Raw genomic sequence first — 21,812 nt, forward strand, 5'->3', positions numbered from 1 at the left:
AGAAACAATTTTTTTTTAAAAAAAAAAAAAAATGCAACCATGCACGAGACCTGCCACCGGAGGGGGAGAGTCATAATGTTCACAACTTTACCACACTTCATGAAGAAACTGTTTCCCAACTCAACCCACGGCCACTACGTCGCAGTGGAACAACCTTAACTTTGAACAAAACACCCCACCAAAAATTTCTATTGGTTTTCATCCTTTCTCTACCAATGGAGTTTTATTCAGCTTCAACCCAACAGGACCTAAAGGTTGGTTAATAGGAATTCAACAAGGGAGAACTCCCAAACTTTTAATACCTGCGGTCAGGATCTTCTTTCTACTTGTCACTCCATCTAGAAACAATTGGTGTTGGTCACTATTTGCCATGTGGTACACAGGCGTGTAATACCAGAGGCTATTTCCATGATCAACACCATTAGGATTAACTCTGATTGGATCAAACTGTGATACTAAACATCTTCCAACTGAATCTGTTAAAAAATAATATGTCAAAATTTCTCATGGGAACACACTGAAAACAATAGGAAGAATAGACTGAACACAGAGTGCAGCATACACACATGTAAGTGCTCAAGTTTTCTCCTTCGGCGCAAAATAACTACCAAAATATTCAATAAAAGTACAAGATTCTCAAGCATCTATTCAATTAATCACTATTTCATGTAAGTGGCAGATACTTCTTGCCAAGTCAAAATTTCAAGTACAACTGCTGACCTCTTTCTAAGAAGATCTGTCTATATGCCCATACCCTCCCTAAGGTTTCCACCAATGCAACCAGAAACAAATTCCCAGAAAACAAAGAATGAAAATAAAGTAACAAACTGCCTCACAAGGAATAAGAAGGAAAAATATGAAAGGGCAATTGCATGTGAAGAGAACAAAAATCAGTTGACCATTACCTAAAGGAATGGTAAAATCCTATTCTGTCCCTTCACCACAAGCCAATGAACTTCCACCAGACACCTCCAATACCAAGCCAGATGATAATGTTGACAATAGAGATCAGGAACCCATAACCCCACCACTGTCCCAGTGGAACATAGTTGGCACCATAGAATACTGGAGCTGATCCAATTCCATAGTGAGTGAGGCCACCCATGAGGTTTGAGAGGAAGGATAGCACCATGGCACCAAAGAGTGGAGGGGTGCCGAGGGCACTTGCCACAGATAAGAAGGCCGTGAACATCGCACCAATGTGAGCAGCCCCACTAGCAAAGAAGTAGTGAGAATAGAAGTAGAGAATGACCAGAATGCCAAATGAGGCCTGCCATGACAGACCAAGTCCTCCCACAAACTGGAAAAAGAGCAGATTGTTAGGTTGCTGGATACTGCTTTAGAAAACCTATTTGAGACATATTTCTACATTAACATCCCAAAAAATGCAATATTCAATACAGAAATGGATCTGTGTGCAGTACTCAGAAAGAAACAAACTCGGAATAGCATGTCACAATGTGATACATATAATACATCCCCCAACAGAACATGTAACTGTGGATATAGGTGCTGTGTTAAGTAAAAAGAGTAATGTCTGATATTTATAATGTTCTAAATTTTGGTCAAAATTTTATCATTTAGTAAAACATGCCAGAGCAAATATTATATTTTAAGGGAAAAGGTTTCTGTGGGGGATTGTGGCCCCTACACCCAGACACATGGGGATGAAATGACCGGCCTGGGGCCAATGAAATGGAAAATGACATCTCTGTGGATGCTTCCTCGTGCGCTCCCATTGGGCCCGGGCATGCGCAGAAACTGCACTTCCCCACAAGAAACAGTTCCCCTTATTTTAACTATTAAGTGGTTATGCAGAAGGTTATAAGTTACACAATAGAAGTGAAAAATCCTTTCCAAACAAATGTCTAAGAAAATAATTCAGACTACTTGATGTCAAAGTGTTTAATCTGTGTTCACAAAAACTTGGTTACTGTTAAATGTAGTTAATTCATAGATCCCCTTTCAAATTTCTTTCACTAATTAGGAAATTTAGTTATCTCCAATAATACTTTAGTCATTACTTTTAAGACAAACTTGTGGTGCTTCCTCACTTAAAACTACTTCCAAGTTTAAATCATTAATATTGAATTATCATTAGAAATTGTTTTAGTTCATAACTTCTGACTCAGATATCACTTCAGAACAAAATAGGTATTATTGAAAAGCTCCAGTAAAGTTCTTTCTTATGATACCCACATTAATTATTTTCTAAATAGAACTCCTCGAAAGATTATCTACATTAGCTATGATTCAGAAAAAGTAATCTTAACAGTCCACATTTTTGTCAGTTCTGAGCTATTAGGAGAAGGGAGAAGAAATTATTTGACAGGACCTTTTAGATACAAGTCACTAAGACTCATGCAGTCATGGCAGCTAGTTTAGCTTACACCGATTTAAAATACAGCATCAAAAAATAAGATTTAAAAGTTGGAATCATTTATGCTTAATAATAATAGTGAGAGACAAACAGAAGTACCAAAAAATAGTGGATAGCTTGAGGTTTATCAGATTCAATACAAATAGTCAGATGAAATAATAGGAGCAGAATATAGAAACAGTGATTTTTGGAGGCTGATCTAGCAGCTTATCTTTAGGTGCCTTAGTCCATTTAACCAATGATCCTGTTTGTTGGCCAAACCAGATATAACACTAGCAGCCACTGAAATAAGTAAATGAATCATGCCAATTCAAAATTTTCTCAAAAAATGGAAAACAGAACGGACCTTAACTACTGTTTGGCTGAACCAGGAGAATAGACCATATTTGTTTAGATAGCCAGCCATTGCAATGAGCGCAGCAAACCACGTAAGGGTATCCCAGGCAACCCCTTCTGCTAAGCATTCCTTCCATGTCACAACCCCTGTTATGAGGAGTACAGATAACCCAAGAATGGCAGCAGTAACAGCATCTACACCCAGCACTCCCCCAAAGATCCAGAGCCCCACCTGAACAGAGATCCAGAAAATCAGAAAAAACTAATACAGTTCTCATAATAACAAAAAAAAAAATCTCTACAAGTTCTCGGAGCATTAGTAATTATCGAATGTGCATCATATTATATTGTGTGCCCATCAAGCAAATTTACATTTTTTTTAAGATCTGGATGCCTATATGCCCAGATATGACTACCCTCAGATAGCCATTTTTCATCCGCCCATCAGCTTCCATGACATAAGCAACAATGCCCCACAAATAAAAATGCATTTGAATGTATCACTGTACCTAATACATACAATACAAATAACAGCAGTGAACCAGAGAATAAGGCTATCAATTCTAGAAAGGAGAAAGGATTTAGAATAGTTCTATTCATTTGAAGCCACTATTAAAAAAGAGGAAGAGACAACTACATGAGAGATTCACCATTTCCATAAAATCCCTTTCTTAATGTATTCCGCAACTTTAGGAGGGCTGAGAAGAACACATTCGGCATCAGAATAAACACTGGGAAGGAGGCTGAGGAGCTAAGAGAACTTAACGACAGGGTAGGGAAAGAGAGACGAAATCAAAGACATGACTGGAGGATAAAGCCAGAAAATATTCCACTGAGCTTGAGAAGCCGAACTATTCATGATTTTGGTGAGGAGCTACGGTCCGGTGGTTGATGCATGTTATGCATGTGGGCTGAGCCATTCCTATCCCAAGTTGTGGCCCAATTTCAAGCCTCTAGCTTGATGTTTGTCTTGGCAGGTGTTATATATAAATTAAAAATCTACCATGCATTTAATAACACTTGTAGATTAATTAGAATGTGTTACCCGAGAACATGATGTATGGGTGCATGAGGTTCCACTGCATCATGTGTTCTGAGGAGAAGAAGCATTCTATTCTTGTAAATATTTTCTCGATACCAAGGCAGACCACATGGAATATGTAACATATACAAAGTGAACATATAATTAGAAAGGCAAGGAAATGAAGCACCACTACATCACCACATGCATAAAAACTAGCACTGTGAAATCTCCTCCAAGCATATGACACTTGGAAAGGAAAGCATAATGCAACTCTTCTATGGTGACGGCTATTCGATGGTACCATTAAGAGAACAAAAAGGCACAATATAATGTAGTAGCTCTTCTATTTTCTAATGACTGGTGTCAAAGCCAACCAGATGTTCAGCCTGATGCCCAAAGAACAAGCCTCTTGTGAAATATGAGAGTTTGTAAGGCAAAAATGGAAATTACCCAAAAGCAACCAATGGCAGCACCAATCCTTTATACAGATTTATTACAATTGCTAGAGGTGCAGTAAGGTCATTAACAACTCCTACATCCATTACATCCTCAATTTAAATAGGTAGCAACGCATTATTTCCAATCTCTAAGACAATGAAACTATACAAAGGAAAACTTTTTAATGAATCCAATGAGGAGTTTCTAGGCTTTATTCTTCTTCAATTTGACCCTACATTGTCAAAAAAAACCTCAGAAGTTGAAGTACTATATGTTAAAGTATATCTAGTCTGATTAGTTATTAGTCATCGGATGTGGTAATTCCCACATACAATCAATATGTTGAAAATATAATAGATCGGAACAAGAATCAATCATTGAATTTGCTTTTTCTAAAGCCATACAGAATCTTTATAGCCTACGAGCTTCTTCAGATGCCTCTACACTCTTGACTCTTCCCAAAGTTGTAATTTTAGCCCATGAAAAGGACCAAAACACGTTTTACAGAACAGTGATAAGAAGAACTAGGAAATAATGGGGGTGAACTTTTGGGAATATGACCAGTACGCTTCTGATAAAGACAAGAAAACAGTCCTAAGAAAATAACCAAAAGAGAGGCAAAAGATTCAACCAAAAACTATACATACTAGAAGTTAATCACCAAGTCATGGCTCCCATTATGACATGAAAAAAAATGCTGCAGGGCAAGTATCATTCCCCAAGATGGGCCTCATCAACAACCAAATAGTCGAATAAACCATGGCTGAAAGCTCAGGTTTTTCACAATCAAAACCTCATATCAGATGTAACAGGATTAAATTGAATTTAGTACCATTTTTACGAAATTATCTTTTCTTCTCCCTTCCTCTTTTTTTATTTATTTATTTTTTTTTTTTATGATGTTACATTAGGAACCAAACTTAAGATTCCCCTGCTTGCAAGTGTGCATGGATGTACCATAGATGACAAAGTTTTACCTAAGCTTTAAAGTGGCATCAACATAAGCTAGGATCCTGGAGCAAATATACAACAAATGGAAGACACGAAAACAGGTTCAAATTATAAGTTGATGATGATCTTGACTCCTAAGTTGAAGGGAAATTCTTGGACAACCATAGTTCTACTGAAGACTCGTCATAGAATGCAAGATAGCCTTACAGCACAAAGTTACAACTTACATGAGAAATAATTCAAAGTTAATTGGGAATGCAGTTCTAGTCTAGAGCATGCAATTCTCACAGTCCATGTAATATTCTACCTTTAAAAAAAAAAGGAGGAGCGGGGGTGGGGGGGGGGGGGCGAAGAAAGGGCCCAGAAGAGACTTATACCGTAAGAAGCAGAGTAACCGTCATGATAATCTCATTCTTGGTCATTGGTCCCATCTTCTCTAACTTCTCCCTCGCAAGTTTTGGGGCATCAGGACTGCTCTTCACTGTGGGTGGGTAAATCACATACAAAAGCAACGGGACAACAATCAAAGACACCAGACCTGGCACAAAAGCAGCCTTGGCCCAATCTGTCCAGCCAATTGTCTGCTTGATCGTGTTGAACGTGAGATTTGCACTCAATGGATTCGCCGCCATAGCAGTGAGAAACATTGCTGAAGAAATCACGGATGTCTGAAAGCAAGTAAGCATTAACCAAGACCCTAACCGATTTTCGGTCCCATCGCCAACATTACTTCCACAGGCAACACAAAGGGACTTAACTAATGGAAGGAAAATCCCACCTGCTCTAGCAGACACCGAAGGAATAGCAGGTGCGAGGAGAGCCTCGCTGAAAACTAAACTGTAACCTAATCCTAACGAGGAGCTACCAAAAAGAGACACGAATTGGTAAGCAATACGGTTACCAAGCCCCGTCTTTATAAATCCTCGAGCAAAGAAGAAAGCAAGAGCAATTAGCCATGGAATCGGATCACCGAAGGCAGAGAAAGCAGCAGCAAAAGTTAGCGTCTTAGTGAGTACACAAGCGCCCAATCCCATCAAAGCAACAGCACCGAGAGGCAACGGTTGCGTGATGATGCCGACGATGGTAGCTAGGAATATAGAAAGCAACTGCCAAGCATTCCTCGACACACCGCCTGGCACCGGAACGAACCATAGAATAACTCCGGTGGCAATTGAAGCCAACAATGGCTTCATCGAAGCTCCCTGCCATGGCTGGGACGAAGGTACTACCGCAGCAGAAGAGGCCGAAGCTCGAACAATAACCGACCGATCCGAGAGAGAACGAGCACAATTCGAATCCTTTGGGGTGATAGATGGAAGAACACCCACGAAAGAATTTTTCAATGAATTAGAACGCGAACAGATCCGATTTTGAAGCGAGAAAACCTCGGATCTAGTAGAGGATCGAATGTTAACAGGTGACGAAGCATTTGCGGAGCGGGATCTACGACTTGGAAGCGAGCGAAACCCTAGGTTACAGGAGGAAGTAAGCACAAGGGACGCCATTAATGGCTCAACTCAGAGCTTCGTAGTTCAGAGAAGCATAGGGAGAAATGGGAAGAGAGAGAACTGAGATTTAGTACTCCCAGTGGTATTTAAACGAAAAAGGAAAATGATTTTTGGACCGTTAGATTCTAATCAGACGGATATTACGACTCAATTTTAAAAGTATTTCTTCCTCGTAAAATCCGTCTGAAGTCTCTGAAAAAGAAAAGAAAAATGCAAGTCGCTTTCAAAGGTCACCCCCGCGTGGTGGAATGACGAAATTACCCTCGAAATTATAATCACCACACAAATGCACGTGCGCTAAAGTTAAAGTTCAGTGAACTGTCGTTCATCCCCAAGAAACCACAGTGTAAGGTTGAGGAGAGTCCACCAATGAAGAATATGGGTGGTTGACACGTGAAAATAGATTTCATATCAGAGGTTGACACGTGGAACCTTTAGTTCTCACATACACTGTTTGACCTTTTTGTTGCGGAGGAGTCGGTCAAGACTGAAGAAGAGGGATTGTGAAAGGATCCGTTTGGACGTATGTTTAGCTTCAAGAAACGCATTAAGAAGGGTGCTAGTAAAGCCCATGAACTAGAAAGTTCATTATAAAAGATCCAAATTCCCCATCATTGAGATCAGGATTCTGATAGGGACAGTTTTGTGCGTGGAGGGTGTATTTGGTTGCCAAGAATTGGATATTGTCTTTTTTTTTTTTTTTTTTTTTTTTTTTTTTTTTTTTTTTTCAAGTGCAAACAAAGGATTCTATCCGAGAGTATGGGTTCTGTGTCCAGATGTAGGAGGTGAAATGATCGCTCTACCACCAATGAAAGGTAGAAATTCCACCTCTATGAATGCTTTTGTGGGTGTTCTTATTGTCTTGTGCAAGTGCAAAGGTCACGCTGTTGGATAGAAAACTCCCTTTCCCTCTTAAAATTAAGACAAAATTAAAATAGAATCCATGATGTCCTAAGATTGAATCCATCATCTTTTATTATCTCTAAGATTGAATTCATCATGCCCTTTTTTTTCTATCCGAAGGTCATGATAACCTAAATTTTCTCCATCATTTGAGGTAGGATAAAGTGTCTTTCAAAAGATGAAGGTGGGCTTGGTCTACATCATCTTAAGGATGCAATTTTAGCTAGCATCATTAACCTTATATGGAATATTTTATCTAGGAAAGATATCTAGTTTATGGATCTCTTAGATTTACTCCAAATACTTCAAGTTGGACCTGATTTAGATTGCCTCTTGCCCTTTTAGACTCCTCTTGGGCCCAAAGAAGATTCTAATATATTGTCAGTGAGACCATTTGTTCTACAATTGATAAAGGATATTATACTATCAGTGGCTGGATTATGATGGGGATACAAAGTCTTTAATTCCATCTGTGACAAAGTGGGTCGAATTACGGAGATTTTCACTATATAATTGTGGCGTTGTTTTTTTCCTTCTCTATAAGCAAGCTTAGAGAGTTGTTAGTAGGAGCGTTGTAACCCTAGTCTCCATTGATAGTGAAGTAGGATCTCATCTTAATAAGGACGTAAGCAATCTTGCCGAACCTCATAAATCTATATGCATTATGTGATTGCTTGTTTTTATTCTTTTCTGTATCGTTTTAGGGTTTCATTTCAATAGATTACTCGCACCCTAATTGAATCATTATTTCCAATTATGATGGTCGTATCATATATGATGTTGGCTCTAATAGATTGGCTAAGGAGTGTCCCATTATAGATATAGTGTTTTTAGTGTCCTGGTCCTAGCATTTCTAATTTTCTGATTGAAAGATATAGTCTCATCTCTCCCGCTTTGTTGAGACTTAGGGGCTACAGAATCTGGTCAAATGGCTTCCAAACTCTTAAATGGAAAATTTTCTACGTTTTTGCCTATAATTTGGTTAGATATCAAGCTCCTAAAGTCCCTTGGAGAAGGATGGTCTAGTTTGCAAGCAATATCCATAAACATAGTGTAACTGTTTGGAGAACCTTGACAAGTTCCCTTCCTACCCAAGAGTTCATTCTCAAGAGAAACCTATCCATGCACAAGAGTTCTCTCTGTTGGAATTTTCAAGAGATTGTGGAGTGCCTTTTCTTTTCTTGCTACTTCTCTAGATCTGTTTGGGATGGAATCTTTAGAAACTGCTAGCCCTATCATAAAATCATTCTTTTCTTTAAGAGAGAGTGGAGGTGGGTTAAAGAAGTTTTTGGTGGCAAAACAAAATGTTACTACACTGATAAACTCGTCTTTAACATTGTTATTCACTATATTCATGGGAAATGAATAAAAGAAGATGGACCTTCTTGTCGTGCGCAATCGAGTAGATTTGAGAAGCTTTCCTATTTGAAAAAGAAAGGGAAAAGATGTACCTAGTGCACAAGGCTCTCACCATTGCAAGGTATGGGAAATATTATAATGTATGCAACCTTACCCTTGCTTGGCAGAGAAGCTATGTCACAATTCAAACTTAGGACATTAGATCGTAATGGAGCCATACCCTTACTTGGCAGAGCAGCTCTCTCTTTTGAGATTAGAAATAATTTTCTAGTCGAAACAGGCATCTGTTTACATGTTGGGATCTCCCTCTTATTTCTCACCCTCGCCCTCGCCCTCCAGATTCTTTATCCCCTTAGTTTTTTTTGTTCTCTCCCTCCCTATTTTTGGTTTTATCATCTATGTTTCATCCCCCCCGCCCCCCCCTGTTATTTGTGCATCATCTTTTTTTGATAGTTGTTTCTCCTATCCTTTTTTTTTTTTTGGGATCCCCAATTGGTTAGCTTGCTTGGCTGTTTGTTTGTACACACCCAAAAATATTAAGGATGAAAAGTGAAAGACTATTGTTGTGAGTTAATGACTATATTGTTTGCACCAAGAAAAAAAAAAAGACTATATTGTAGATGCTCTCTCTCTGTGTGTGTGTGTGTGTATAATCGTCAGCAATGCATCCTCTACATCTCTCCTAGAGAGAGAGAGTGAGTAAATCACTATAAAATGGAGAGGCTTTTTAAATATCCAATCCGTGAACCTGCTTGTACCAGTCACTTTTTCCAGGGGTTGTTTCCACAAACCTTACCTGTTCTGGTTCAGAATTTTCCAACTCAATTAGGGATTGCCGCAGGTTGTGTCTGGAGCTGGTTTTTCTCAATCCAACAACCACTCCACAGTGATTCCTCCAAACCCAAACTGACAATTATGTTAATTCATGTGAGATCAGTAATCGCACAATAGAAACAATACACCAAAGGGAAGACAGTAAGAACTGATGATTAAAGAATGATGAACTTCTAATTCTATCTCTAATTCCACAAATTGGCAACAATGTGAAAGATGGGAAAGAACCCAATTCCATCCCAAATCCATCACGGCCACCACTCCATACCCTTTAAATTCTTATCCCATACCTGAGCCACAACTATGAATTTTAACCATTTAGCTAGCTCCATTGCCACCCCTAAACTCATCGAGGCATGTCATGCTACAAGAATCACTCTTCACTCACTAGACAGCTTCCATCCAACTACACCCAGGATTTCTCTTTAATTGTCTTCTCTTCATTATCTTCTTTAACTTAGTAGCATTCCCCCAACTACCAGTATCTGCATATAAATTTGATAATAATAAGCAGCTCCCTGCACTATCAGGCTCAAGCTGAAACAAATGCTTGGCTGCAATTTCAGCTAGTTCGATATTCCCATGGTTCCTACATGCCCCTATCAGTGCCCCCCACACAAATGAATCGGGCTCCATTGGCATTGATTTAATCAAATCATAGGCCTCTCCAAGCTTCCCTGCTCGGCCAAGTAGGTCAACCATGCAAGCATAATGTTCTAACCTTGGCTCAATACCATATTTTTCCTGCATCAAATGAAATAGATTATGTCCAACTTCAATCAAGCCACCATGACTACAAGCAGTCAAAACAGCTGTGAAAGTAAGGTGATCCAACTTCAATTCTTTGATCTCTACCATTTGATAGAAAAGATCAACTGCTTCACTGCAGTGCCCGTGATTTGCACATCCAAAAATCATAGAATTCCAAGTAACTGTATTTCTTTCCTTCATCTTTTTGAACAACTTTGCAGCTTCAAATATAAATCCACACTTTGCATACATGTCAACAAGAGCACTGCTTACAAATATGTCTTCCTCGACTCCAATTATCAATGAGTACCCATGAATCTCTTTCCCACATCTCAAATCTGCCACGGTAGCACATGCAGGCAAAAGACTACTAATGGTTACTGAACTTGGGAGAACTCCACAGCCCACCATCTGCTTAAATGCATCAAAAGCTTCTTTATTGCGAAAACTCTGCACAAACCCAGATATAACAGAGGTCCAAGAAACCATATCAGGTTCAACCCCATGGACACGCATCATCCCAAACAGGTCCCATACCATGACATCATCACCCGCCGAAGAAAAACCTGCTATTAATGTATTCCAGGTTATTAAATTAGGTTTGATTCCCATTAATCTCATCTCCTTCACTAAATCCCATGCTTCTCTTGCAAACCCTTGTTGGGCATAGCCCGAAACCATGGAATTCCAAGCCACCAGATCTTTCTCAGGCATTCTATCGAACACCAGGCGTGCCTTCTCAACTCGACCACATTTCGAGTACATATCGACTAGCGCACTGTCCACAAAGGCATCAAAATCAAAGCAGTTCCGAAGAATCGAAGAATGTATCTTTTCGCCAGTCCTTCGATCAGAGAGATTCCCACAAGCTCTAAGGATACTGGGTATAACGTATTTGTTTGGTTCCAGGCCCTCTCTCTGCATTTCATGTAAAAGAGCTAATGTCTCCTCGTAAAGGCCACAACGGGAATAGACGCCAATCAGGACAATCCAGCGACGAAGATTTGTCTTGGGAATTCCGTCGAACACATGACGAGCATCCGAAGTTCGTCCGCATTGAGCATAAAAGATAATGAGCTTGGAAGAAAGGTAGGTTGAACGAACAAGACCCTTCACGATAAGGTAAGCGTGGAGTATTTTACCTGAGTGAATAGCTTGATCACGAGCGTAGATTTCGAGATAGTTGGCATATGAATCAGTGATTGATTGGAACGAACGGTGATTGGGAGCGGTTCTGTGGTGGAGGATTCTAAAGATTTTTGCTTTGGTGGGGAGAGAAGGCATTGGAGCATTCCCGGGAGCGGGAAGGAAAGAGGAACCATATTCTATCAACCTCTTTGAAATCCCTACGAAAAGAAAAGTGTTTGGGTGTTTCAATAAGGCCCTGTTTGTTTGCCGGATAAAAGATAAAAGGTGATGGAAAGGTGTAGTTTTGGACCCCACATGTAATGGGGTTAAACAACAAAAAAAGAAAAGAAAAACGATCTTGATATGGACCAATCCTATCTGAAAATTAGGGTTTAAGTTGATTCTGACCAATTATGATCCGATTAAGATTGAAATCTACCAAGATTGATCTAAATCTTGATTCGTGGTTTTAAACCCTAGCTGAGTAACTTATTTAGGAATTGGATATGCTTTTATATTTTATAAGAGAAAGCTTTACCGTGACGGAAAAATACAATCATCTCCACTCCTATAAATGAATGGTCAAAACTACCATTTACTATTTGCACATACCCTATGGATACCATTCGAACCCTCATTATCCCTTTACTTTGGGTGTAGAAAAACTCAATCTTATTTTATATGTTGATTGTTCTCTAATCTTAAGAGTGAGGGTTGAGGTGTGTCCAATATTAATTTGTAGATAAATTTCTAAGGATTATGTGTGTGTCTGAATTTAAGCAAAACATGCAGGTACCATAAGTTAAGCTTTAACCTTGAATAAATTTCTATTTTTTTTCTACACTTTTATGTTTAAGAGGAATCCAATATTTGATTTTATTTTCAAGAAAATGAGTTCTTTGTCTAGCTACGTAGTGTATGGTAGTGACTCCTAGTGTGTATTTCTCTTCTCCCTCTTATGAAATAACATATATACCCTTAATTATGGAAGGAGAGAGAGGACACAAGGAGGTGATAGCATATACTATGTACGTAGCCTAGCAGCACTCATATATGAATACTTCATGATAGACTCATTTACAACGATTCACACAATTATTGTGTATTTCATATAAAATTTTCACTCCGAAAACAAAATTTTCTCAATCGATTATTGATTGAAATTACCACAAGCACCATATACATACCAATTGTTTCCTCATATACATAGTTTCTCTCTTTCTTCCCAAGTTCCATACCTTCTCTTAAGCTTATATTCTCTTGTATGTATAGCAAATTATTATCTCATTAATTAAGATTTAATAAGGAGTGATTCTACAGCTGCTATTATACACCTGGGTGTGGTGAAGTTTATCGTATCTACGATTCAAGAGTAATAGACACTCAGCTTGGTGATGGAACCTTGGCCTGATAAGGTTCCAAACAACTCTAAAACTTGAGCTTAACCTCATCTGGATAATCAGTTGCAGTCCTTTTCCAGATTGAAGCATGTCTTCCATGTTCCTACCAGCTCCATACATTGCTTTATTAGTTGTCCCTACATATAACCGGAATGTCGTCGGACCATCGCTCTCGGCATACAATTCTGGTCCCTACAAGTTCATTGCCAAAATCGTGAAAGTAAAAGATATAAAATCGAGAATGAAACTGAAAACCAAACCAGTTTTTTTGAGCCCGAACTGGTTGGATCGATTTCTTATTTTTTTAAAACCGTAGAAACTGAAAATGAAAAACAAACCAGACCTAGAAGAAAAAAAAATTGATAAAACCAAAATTTTTTGATAAAAAATATTATTCCATTAAATTTTGAACCAAGTTTCCATTCTCATCATCGTGGATGCCAAGAGGGGGCGCACTTTCGAGTCCACATCCTCTATAATAAACGGTGAGCTGCTGTGAATATCAGATGGCTGAAAACATTTGGTCACGCATCCCAAAAGGCTTCCTGCCACCTTATGCTCAGTGCACGACTACAAATGATTTTCACACCATGATTTACACCTCCAATACAAGGTGAGAGTATGTGTCCCATCACATGGTCACATCACCTATGATGAGATTCCACCTTCCCCACTTATAAAGGAAAAATTTGGGCTTATTTTTTTAATATAAATAAATCAAAGTCAAAATCAAGCTAATAACAACCCAATAACGGATTGATAAGAGGCATTAGGCCAGCCTAATAAAAGACTGAACCAAACCAGATTAAACTAAACTTCATTTTAATGATTTGGTTTTGATTTGACCCAGTACTAGTCCAAAACTGATTCAGTCCGACTCAAACAGGACCAAACTGACTGATTGACAACCCTAGAAGAAGGGATGCAACCATGCAAGGATCAATCCAAAGTTGGCCGGCCTATTCCAACTTGGGTAAGCTAGAGTGGTTCTAGGTGCAATTGACGGTATGGGTCCAAATTCTGAATGGAGCCAAGCTCAAGCCCGGTCCAATTTAGTTTTAACTTCAAAATAGGAGGAGATGTATACCTCTGAGCTTGCAAAAATGAAGCGCCCAAAAGACATATCTATGATAGGAGGTTGAATGTGAAGACCAAAGAGCTTAGATTTGTTATCAATCTGTAATTTCATGGAACAATTACAGGTGAGAATATTGGTTGTGACACCAGATCCATCCACCCCTTCTCCTAACCCAAATTCTTGTATTCCTGCCATCTGCAACAAAACTAATATTTGATCATAATAAAGAACCCAAATAAACAAGTAAATCTGAAAGAAAAATGGAGTCTTGGAATCAAATTTCCACTATGGATAATACCTTGAGAGACATTTTGGGTGGAGGAGGCTTAGTTACCAAGTAGAAAAGAAGCAATGCAACTCCCAAGCTCAACATCAACCTCCAACTAATCTGGAGAAAAATCCAGGCACAAGAAGGAGAAGTACCAAAAGAGAAGAATCTCCAAAACCCATGTCTTCTTCCATCTTCAATTTCATCATCATCATCATTATCATCATCGTCACCGCCATCAATTTTTCGCACTTTTTCTTCCACTTCCTCTACATAATTGATCAGACAAGTCTCACCATTATCAGTGCCAATCCCCTGACTCTGATCACCATCATAGGAAAGCTTCTTTTCATGGTGGAGGAATGAATTGTTTGAACCACGAGAGGAAGAGTAACGTGCGAGTAATCGAGCTACTTCGCGATTTGGGTTCCTGGGATTGGTGATGAAGTTCTCAGATCGATATGGATATGGAGACATTAAAGCAGATTCATTGTTGCGAGAGTCACTGTTGGCATGTGAAACAGCTGATGGGCTCTGTACATAGTACACTGCTAAAGGGTATGTGCCATACAGAGCTTCTTGATCTTCTCCATCAAGTCTCTGGTTAGCCATGGATAAGAGAGAGAGAGAGAGAGGTGCTCTGTAAAGGGTCCATGGAGGGGTTTATAAACAGGGGAGTGGAAAAAAGAGACGTTGCTTTCCTGGGGGGAAAGTGGGTCACTGGCTTAGCCTCTGGAAGCAATCCCAAGGACCCATGGAAGTCAAGGTGAGATAAGATGAGCCAGGCAGAGTGGATGGTCAGACAATGGCCCAACCATTTGGACCACGATCAGCTAAAATTGGTTAAAAAAATCTATGCTTTTTATGGAACATTTCTGGTCTGATATGGTCTGGTCTGGTCTGGTCTGGTTGGCTGGTTGATTGGACCAAGGCAATGACAAAGTTTCATTGTTCCTTTTTAGGTCCAGTAGTCCGGGATTTAAGGGACAGTCTTCTCATGTATTTGCTTTACACCGATTTTTCACGACTGGGGAATGATGGCAAAGCAAGCATGCTTTGCAATTTAATTTTATCTCTCTCTCTCTCTCTCTAAAAACCCAATACAGTGCTTGTATCTTTTACAAATCTCTCACTTTTAAGAAACCCAATACAGTGCTCGTATGAACTTTGCATTTGCAAAAGATAAAGGGCATAATTAGGGAGGGCAAGTCTTTGCTTAAAAAAGGGGTTTGAACCATGAACTCATGAAGGGATTACAATTGAATTTTCCTTCCTTTAGAAGAGAAGATGGATTGATATGTAAGGATTTGGTTTATGGGAAATGATTGTAAGGTGAGAGTGAGAGCATAGATCATACAATTTCTTTTTCTTTACTTGTCCAAGAATATTTCTTTTAAATGGGTATTGGGTCCTTTCCAAAAGGAACAATAAAATAAGAACAAGCCTAGAAAGTTAATTAACTCTTGAGTTCCCTTGTCCCCACCAAGTTTGTTTTCCTGTCCATAAAGAAAATTTTGTGGGTGAGTGTGAATATATATTCAGAGAGAGAGAGAGACAGACAGAGATGCCCTTTACAAGAGGTGATTATAATAAAGCAAAATAGTATATTACTCTGTTTCTGGCCTACATCAACTGATCAAAAGAGGCAGCTTAAAGTTTTATCCCATCAATGTAGGCAATTAACAAATGAAGTATGTAGGAAATGATGGCATTGCACCAATATGCCTAAAAGAATAATTAGGATTCATAATAATAGCTCTAAATTATAACATCAGCCATTTTAGCACTTTTCATAATTCTTATAAGGGCACACTTTTATTCATTTATTTATTTTTGTCCAACCCAAGCTGTTCTCATGACCATGAAAACCAGAACCTCCTAGATTGAGTTCTACCCAAATGGAAGCATTCATCCGGAATGCTTCAACCGAGGTTCTAGGTTTCGGTTTCGGTTTCGGTTTCGACTAGATTTCAACCTTGACTGAAACCAAAACATTTTAGGTTTTGAAGCCTGGATTGAGCATAATTTAGGTGGTTTCTATCCTTGATTTGTGAAAAAGAGAACAAAGATGAAGTGATTTGGCAAAAAAAATTGCCATTGAGCAGTTAGTGTCAAAACCGAGTTTTCTTGGTTGACCGAAACTTAAAACCATGACTTCAACTGCAATAACTGTTGAAGTCAGCTTCTCAATCTAGTTTCCTTGTATAAAATTTCCTGTTTTCTTGCTAGAGACGTGATGAAGACCATTTATAGATCCTAATCCGGTTCTGAACAAATAAAATACCACAACGAGTTAGTTACTTGGAGGTTAATTGGATCGAGTTTACAATGTCGATGGTTCACTAACTTTAGACCCGGCTAATCCAAAGAAGCCTAGATTAATGAGCATAACTTAGGTGGTCTCTATCCTTAATTTGCAAGCATGCATAATATGGTTAGCCTTAGTTGTTTCTTACAACGGAAGTTTATGACATTGTATTTTGATCATCGAAACTATTATATTAAACATATTATAAGTATATGTTCATCTAGTAGTTAACCAAGTATTAATTTCCAATTCTAAAACTTGAAGTTTGCTTTTGATTCAAGAAACTGCTTCAATAGAAGATGACTACAGTGGGATTTAAGATTCTTCTTTCAAATACTTCATTTTTGACAGACTCCTGAAAGTACAGAATACTTGGCCAAATTACCTTTAATAATCAGCATAATCAATGAACTACAAATGGTTGACCAAAGGTTATTCTATTTAGGGACACCACAATTTCTTGAGCAACTTTATTGCACTGAAACAATAACTGTTACCTATATTGTCCCTCACCAACCCAACAAGTTACCATGGTTATACGGCTTTTCCCTTTCCCCTGTTTTTCATTTTTACTGTAACTTTTTCTTTACCCCATAAATCAAATCATTCAGACCTGCAAAACATGATTAACAAAAGATGAGTTTAGGAGTTCATAAGTAGCTCCTGTCTTCTCCAAATGCTTGGCCAAGACACCCTTTGTCAATATGCAAAGGGGAACTGGTATCTTTTCTTTTGTAAAAGGCATACGATCAAATTGATCATGAGACAGCTGGCAGCTATTCTATGCAGAGAAAGCATCACCTAAAAAAGTCTTCTCAAAAGATATGAGGGTTTCGAGCTGCTATAAACCCAACACTTTCAGAAAACCCTAATTTTAGTTAATTGCAAAAGACCTTCTGGTTCTGAAGTCCTGAACAAGTGGCTTCCCCAAATCCCAACCACCCCTCCCACCCCCCCAAAATAAAGAGAATTTTACTCTTTTTGACCTAGGTAGATGGTTAGTAACTGACATTTTTCTTGGTTCATAAATAACTTCTGTATTCTACAGTTGATTTATCAGTTGAACTTAGTGCATTAAGGAGATAACTAAGCCAAAAAGTTTACAATTGGATGATATATTCAATGAAAATCAGCTTTGTTCCTCATTTGTTACCAGAAAAAAAATCAGTGTAACAATTTTCTTACAATGTGCTTTTGTCAGATAATATCTGTTGTTTTTGAAATCGTCACTGTTCTAATTTTCTTCTTGTGATTAGAAGTTGAACCCTACCAAAAAGGAATAAGCAAAAATTACCAATAATCACCACAGGAGCAAGTGCCGCCCTCAAATCGATGGAACCTATTGTTATCCCTCACGATTATTGTTCTTGAGGTACATTTGGACATGAATTTAATTGCAGTGTGACAATCACCGCATACACGCAAGTTCTTCATGACCCGAATGGGTCTTCCTGGTGGGAAGGTGATGAGACCAAAAGCAATTGCTAACCTCTCACTGTGATACCCAATTGCCTGCTTCTTTTCCTCACTATCAACAGCCCGTAAAACAAAACTTGTGTCAGCAACATAACCAGCTCGTTCCAGTTCTTCCCTCAATTCCTCCAACTTCTGATAGATCTCTTCAGTTTTTTGGTGAGATCTATCTCCTGCTGCAAATGTGTGCACTTTATTGCCCTCCTCAACCCAACTCAAACCAGTTTCCTTTTTCACCCCTTGGTCCCTCAGCATCTTCCTTGCCTTGGCAGCCTCCTCCCATTTCCCTGCAGCTGCATATGCATTCGACAACAACACATGAAGGCCTGAACTTACCGGGCCAATTTCGAAAACCTTATCAGCTGCATACGCTGCCAATTCTGTGTTCCCATGGATCTGACACCCAGTCAGCAAAGCTCCCCAAACAGATTCTGTAGGTTCCACTGGCATTTCCTTAATAATTGTGGCTGCCTCCTCCAGTTTTCCTGCACGGCCTAGTAAATCCACCATCGAAGCATAGTGCTGAGCGCCCGGTTGAATACCATGCTTCTTCATGAGGTCAAAGTAGAACTGGCCTTTTTCTACGAGTCCTGCATGACTACAAGCATACAACACGCACAAGAAAGTGATGAAGTTTGGCCGGATCCCATCATTCTCCATCTGATTAAACAAGTCAAATGCTTTCTGTGTATGAGAATGCTGAGCACAAGCAATCAGCATCGAATTCCACATTCCAAGATTTCTTACTGTTATCTCATCAAAAACACGGTAAGCTCCTTCAATGACTCCACACTTGGAATATAAGGAGATCAAAGAACTACCCACAAAACTAGAAGATTCAAAGCTCGTTTTTAAACACAAACCGTGTATCAGCTTACCCAATTCAAGAAGTGTTGAATTTCCACAGACCCGAATTACACTCGAAAAAGTAAAATCATTCACTTCCAAATCCTCCATTAATGCTTGTTTAAAGAGTCTCAAAGCCTCCTCATCCTCACCCAACTGGGCATACCCATATATCATCCCACTCCAAGAAACCACATTCCTGTCCGGCATTTCGTCAAACATCCGACGAGCATCTTTAATTTCCCCACATTTAGCATACATGTCGACCATTGAGCTACCCACAAACACATCCGAATCATACCCCATCTTCACAACAAGAGAATGTATAGAATGTCCAATATCTGGTCTCGAGAGAATACCACACGCTTTCGTCGCGCTAGGGAATATATGATCATCAGGTCGAATTCCATTATCAAACATTCTTCGAAAGAATTCGAGCGAAAGCAGGGGAAGCTCATTCTGTGCAAAAGTAGAGATGATGGAGCTCCAAGAAGTTGTTAGCTTTTGTGGAATTTCATCAAAAACTTGGCGGGAATCGTAAGGGCGTTGGCATTTTGAATAGAAGTTGATGAAATGGTTAGAGAGGAGAGGAATAGTTTGCTGGCCGGATTTGATAACGTTTGCATGGATCTGTTGGCCTTTGGAGAGGGACTTGGAGTGGGTGAGAGTGAGAAGAAGATCACAGATGTTTCGATAGTTCTGTTCGAAGCTTTCTTCTGAGGATTTTGCGAGATGGGTAGTCGTAGTAGCATTCGAGATTGAGAGATGATGGGCTGGTGATTGGAAAGATCTTTTGGGAATCTGAAGAACCATCAGAATTTGCAGAATGGTTTGGAGGAATCGGAGCTCCGAAACAAGCTTTGGGGGTAACGGTAACAACGATCTCCGGTGACAATTTGAAGTCTTGAACATTTGAACCACGCTCGCATTAAATAACCACACACTAACGTCTAGACCGAGCCTTGGAATGGGCTTACACAATAAATAACAAATGCTGGGCCCAGGCCTCTAAGACCCTATATTAGAAACTCGGAATTATGTAGGTGTGTCACATTGGAGGATGAACCAAGAAGACTGAACAGATTAAACCGGGAAAAGAAACCTGAAACTACCGAACCAAATTTCTTATCGGTCGGTTTCAATTTTGATTGTTGGAAAATTTTTCGGTTTGGTTAAATTTTGGTCTGAACCAATTTGACCTATACGATTTACCAAAACCAAATAAATGGATCTAAATAGGGGAATCTTGTTAAATTTGATTTTTTTTTTAATAGGAAAAAAGAAGCTTGAAAGGTAGTGTGGTCTTGCACCTAGACACAGGGGGAGACGGAATAACTTCCTCGCTCTTCATGAAAGATAGAAATTTCACCTCTGTTGATGCTTCTGCATGCACTCATATTGGTCCTTGTGTTGGCCTGAGGGCCACGCTTCCTTTCAGGAAATCCTCTTAGTTTTTAATTTATATAAAACTGATAATAAACTGATAAGAATTTGTTAAGAGAAACCAATAAGGACCATAACTGACCAACTGATAGCTATCAATTCTGATTTGGTTTTTATGGAACGATTAGCCATCGGCCAGTTTGGGTCTGATTTGATGGATGCTAAAAATTTGATGAGAACGACTGAAATTAAACCTAATTGACCGTTTGGCACCCCTAGAAATAAAATAACGGGTGTAACTGATCTATGTTGGGCCAGGCTTTGGAAAACCCAAGTCCAGCTTAGGTTCTTAGTTCATCTCCTCAAGGTTGGACCGGGATATTTCAGCCCATGCCCAGATCTGCTAGACTGAGTGTGGGTAGGGGCTTGGCCTTGTTTTTTTTTTTTTTTTTTTCTTTAGAAGTTTGTTTTCATGCACAGTCAACACTTCAACCATTGGATAGGCACATGAGAATTAAGTATTTTTATCCAACGCTTAGATTTTTACCATGTTTCACGCGTGATTGTGCTATGAAATCTTTTCATTTTTTTTTTAAATAAAATATAAATTAACTTAATGAGACGGGAACAATTCATCAACAGAGATGACTTAATACACCCACATTAGTTCCGATGTCAAATAACTTAGTTTTCTATACATAATAAGGTAAGCAATTTCTTAAAATAGAAGCACATATTAGTTAGAGGGCTAGAGACAAAAATTGATTAAAGGAAGAGAATTATAAAGATTCGAAAAAAAAAAAAAAAAAAAAAAAAAAAGAGAGACTGGGCTCCAAAGTCATGAATAGGTGCTAGTATTTTGGATCAAGTTATGCATATCTACAGAATCACTACAAACATCAATCATCTCCCATCCTTCTTCCCTTGCATGCTTTAAACCATAGAGTAAGTTTTTTGAATCTGTATCAATACTTTTTCTTTGTCATCATGTAATCTATACCTAATAAGAAAAAATGTCCTTCAAAAAAAACTCCACAAACCACAAACCGTTTTGAGAATCAACCATGACTTATTCTGATCAGAATCAAGTCAATTATGACCGGTCATGATTCCAACCATTATGGTGTGGTTAATTTTAGGGTTTTTATGATGGATTGTTGAGTTTCAGATATAAAGGTCTAGGATTTTTTTAGACTGATTTCAATATTTTTTCTGATCTGATCAAGGTAGAAAATGATAAGGATCGATTCAATCCCTGATCTAGATTTAAAATCCTTATGTCCAATGTATATTTGCAGTATTGAACTTGTCTTCATAAATTCAATGATTCAATAAAAAAACTATCAATCTGAATTGTCTACCATTGTTGTCTTTCACTTGAAAATTTTGGTTGAAATCATATTTTCTAAACTTATAAATGGTATTCTACCACCTCCCCCACCCAC

General features: G+C 38.7%; 4 protein-coding genes across 4 annotated transcripts; all 4 read right to left on the reverse strand.

Annotated features, from left to right (window-relative positions):
* Positions 1–620: 620 nt before the first annotated feature.
* On the reverse strand, positions 621–6,703 carry LOC122086412 (dicarboxylate transporter 1, chloroplastic-like). Its single transcript, XM_042655196.1, has 3 exons — positions 5,507–6,703; positions 2,727–2,948; positions 621–1,300 (listed from the first exon to the last, which is right to left on the reverse strand). Exons 1-3 carry the CDS (start codon positions 6,632–6,634, stop codon positions 938–940), a joined length of 1,713 nt encoding a protein of 570 aa, XP_042511130.1. The 5' UTR covers positions 6,635–6,703; the 3' UTR covers positions 621–937.
* Positions 6,704–9,885: 3,182 nt separating this feature from the next.
* LOC122086413 (pentatricopeptide repeat-containing protein At5g59600) lies at positions 9,886–11,838 on the reverse strand. Its single transcript, XM_042655197.1, has one exon. The coding sequence runs from the start codon at positions 11,765–11,767 to the stop codon at positions 10,121–10,123; it is 1,647 nt and encodes a 548-aa protein (XP_042511131.1). The 5' UTR covers positions 11,768–11,838; the 3' UTR covers positions 9,886–10,120.
* A 900-nt stretch (positions 11,839–12,738) lies between these two features.
* On the reverse strand, positions 12,739–15,108 carry LOC122086416. Its single transcript, XM_042655207.1, has 3 exons — positions 14,388–15,108; positions 14,099–14,284; positions 12,739–13,203 (listed from the first exon to the last, which is right to left on the reverse strand). The coding sequence occupies exons 1-3, from the start codon at positions 14,967–14,969 to the stop codon at positions 12,910–12,912; spliced, it is 1,062 nt and encodes a 353-aa protein (XP_042511141.1). The 5' UTR covers positions 14,970–15,108; the 3' UTR covers positions 12,739–12,909.
* Positions 15,109–17,783: 2,675 nt separating this feature from the next.
* On the reverse strand, positions 17,784–19,882 carry LOC122086411 (putative pentatricopeptide repeat-containing protein At5g52630). Its single transcript, XM_042655194.1, has one exon. The coding sequence runs from the start codon at positions 19,795–19,797 to the stop codon at positions 17,956–17,958; it is 1,842 nt and encodes a 613-aa protein (XP_042511128.1). The 5' UTR covers positions 19,798–19,882; the 3' UTR covers positions 17,784–17,955.
* Between the last annotated feature and the right edge of the window lie 1,930 nt (positions 19,883–21,812).

Source organism: Macadamia integrifolia, chromosome 8, assembly GCF_013358625.1.
Source record: "Macadamia integrifolia cultivar HAES 741 chromosome 8, SCU_Mint_v3, whole genome shotgun sequence".
NCBI lineage: Eukaryota > Viridiplantae > Streptophyta > Magnoliopsida > Proteales > Proteaceae > Macadamia > Macadamia integrifolia.

Excerpts from the sequence above, each read along its gene's own strand:
- LOC122086416 (XM_042655207.1), bottom strand. The coding sequence starts at position 14,969 with ATGGCTAACCAGAGACTTGATGGAGAAGATCAAGAAGCTCTGTATGGC. Across the intron at positions 14,285-14,387 it reads CACCCAAAATGTCTCTCAAG|ATGGCAGGAATACAAGAATT; the intron begins GTATTATCCATA and ends GTTTTGTTGCAG. Across the intron at positions 13,204-14,098 it reads TCATTTTTGCAAGCTCAGAG|GGACCAGAATTGTATGCCGA; the intron begins GTATACATCTCC and ends ATGAACTTGTAG.
- LOC122086413 (XM_042655197.1), bottom strand. The coding sequence starts at position 11,767 with ATGCCTTCTCTCCCCACCAAAGCAAAAATCTTTAGAATCCTCCACCAC.
- LOC122086412 (XM_042655196.1), bottom strand. The coding sequence starts at position 6,634 with ATGGCGTCCCTTGTGCTTACTTCCTCCTGTAACCTAGGGTTTCGCTCG. Across the intron at positions 2,949-5,506 it reads CGGTTACTCTGCTTCTTACG|GTGGGGCTCTGGATCTTTGG; the intron begins GTATAAGTCTCT and ends ATCTCTGTTCAG. Across the intron at positions 1,301-2,726 it reads TCAGCCAAACAGTAGTTAAG|TTTGTGGGAGGACTTGGTCT; the intron begins GTCCGTTCTGTT and ends CTCTTTTTCCAG.
- LOC122086411 (XM_042655194.1), bottom strand. The coding sequence starts at position 19,797 with ATGGTTCTTCAGATTCCCAAAAGATCTTTCCAATCACCAGCCCATCAT.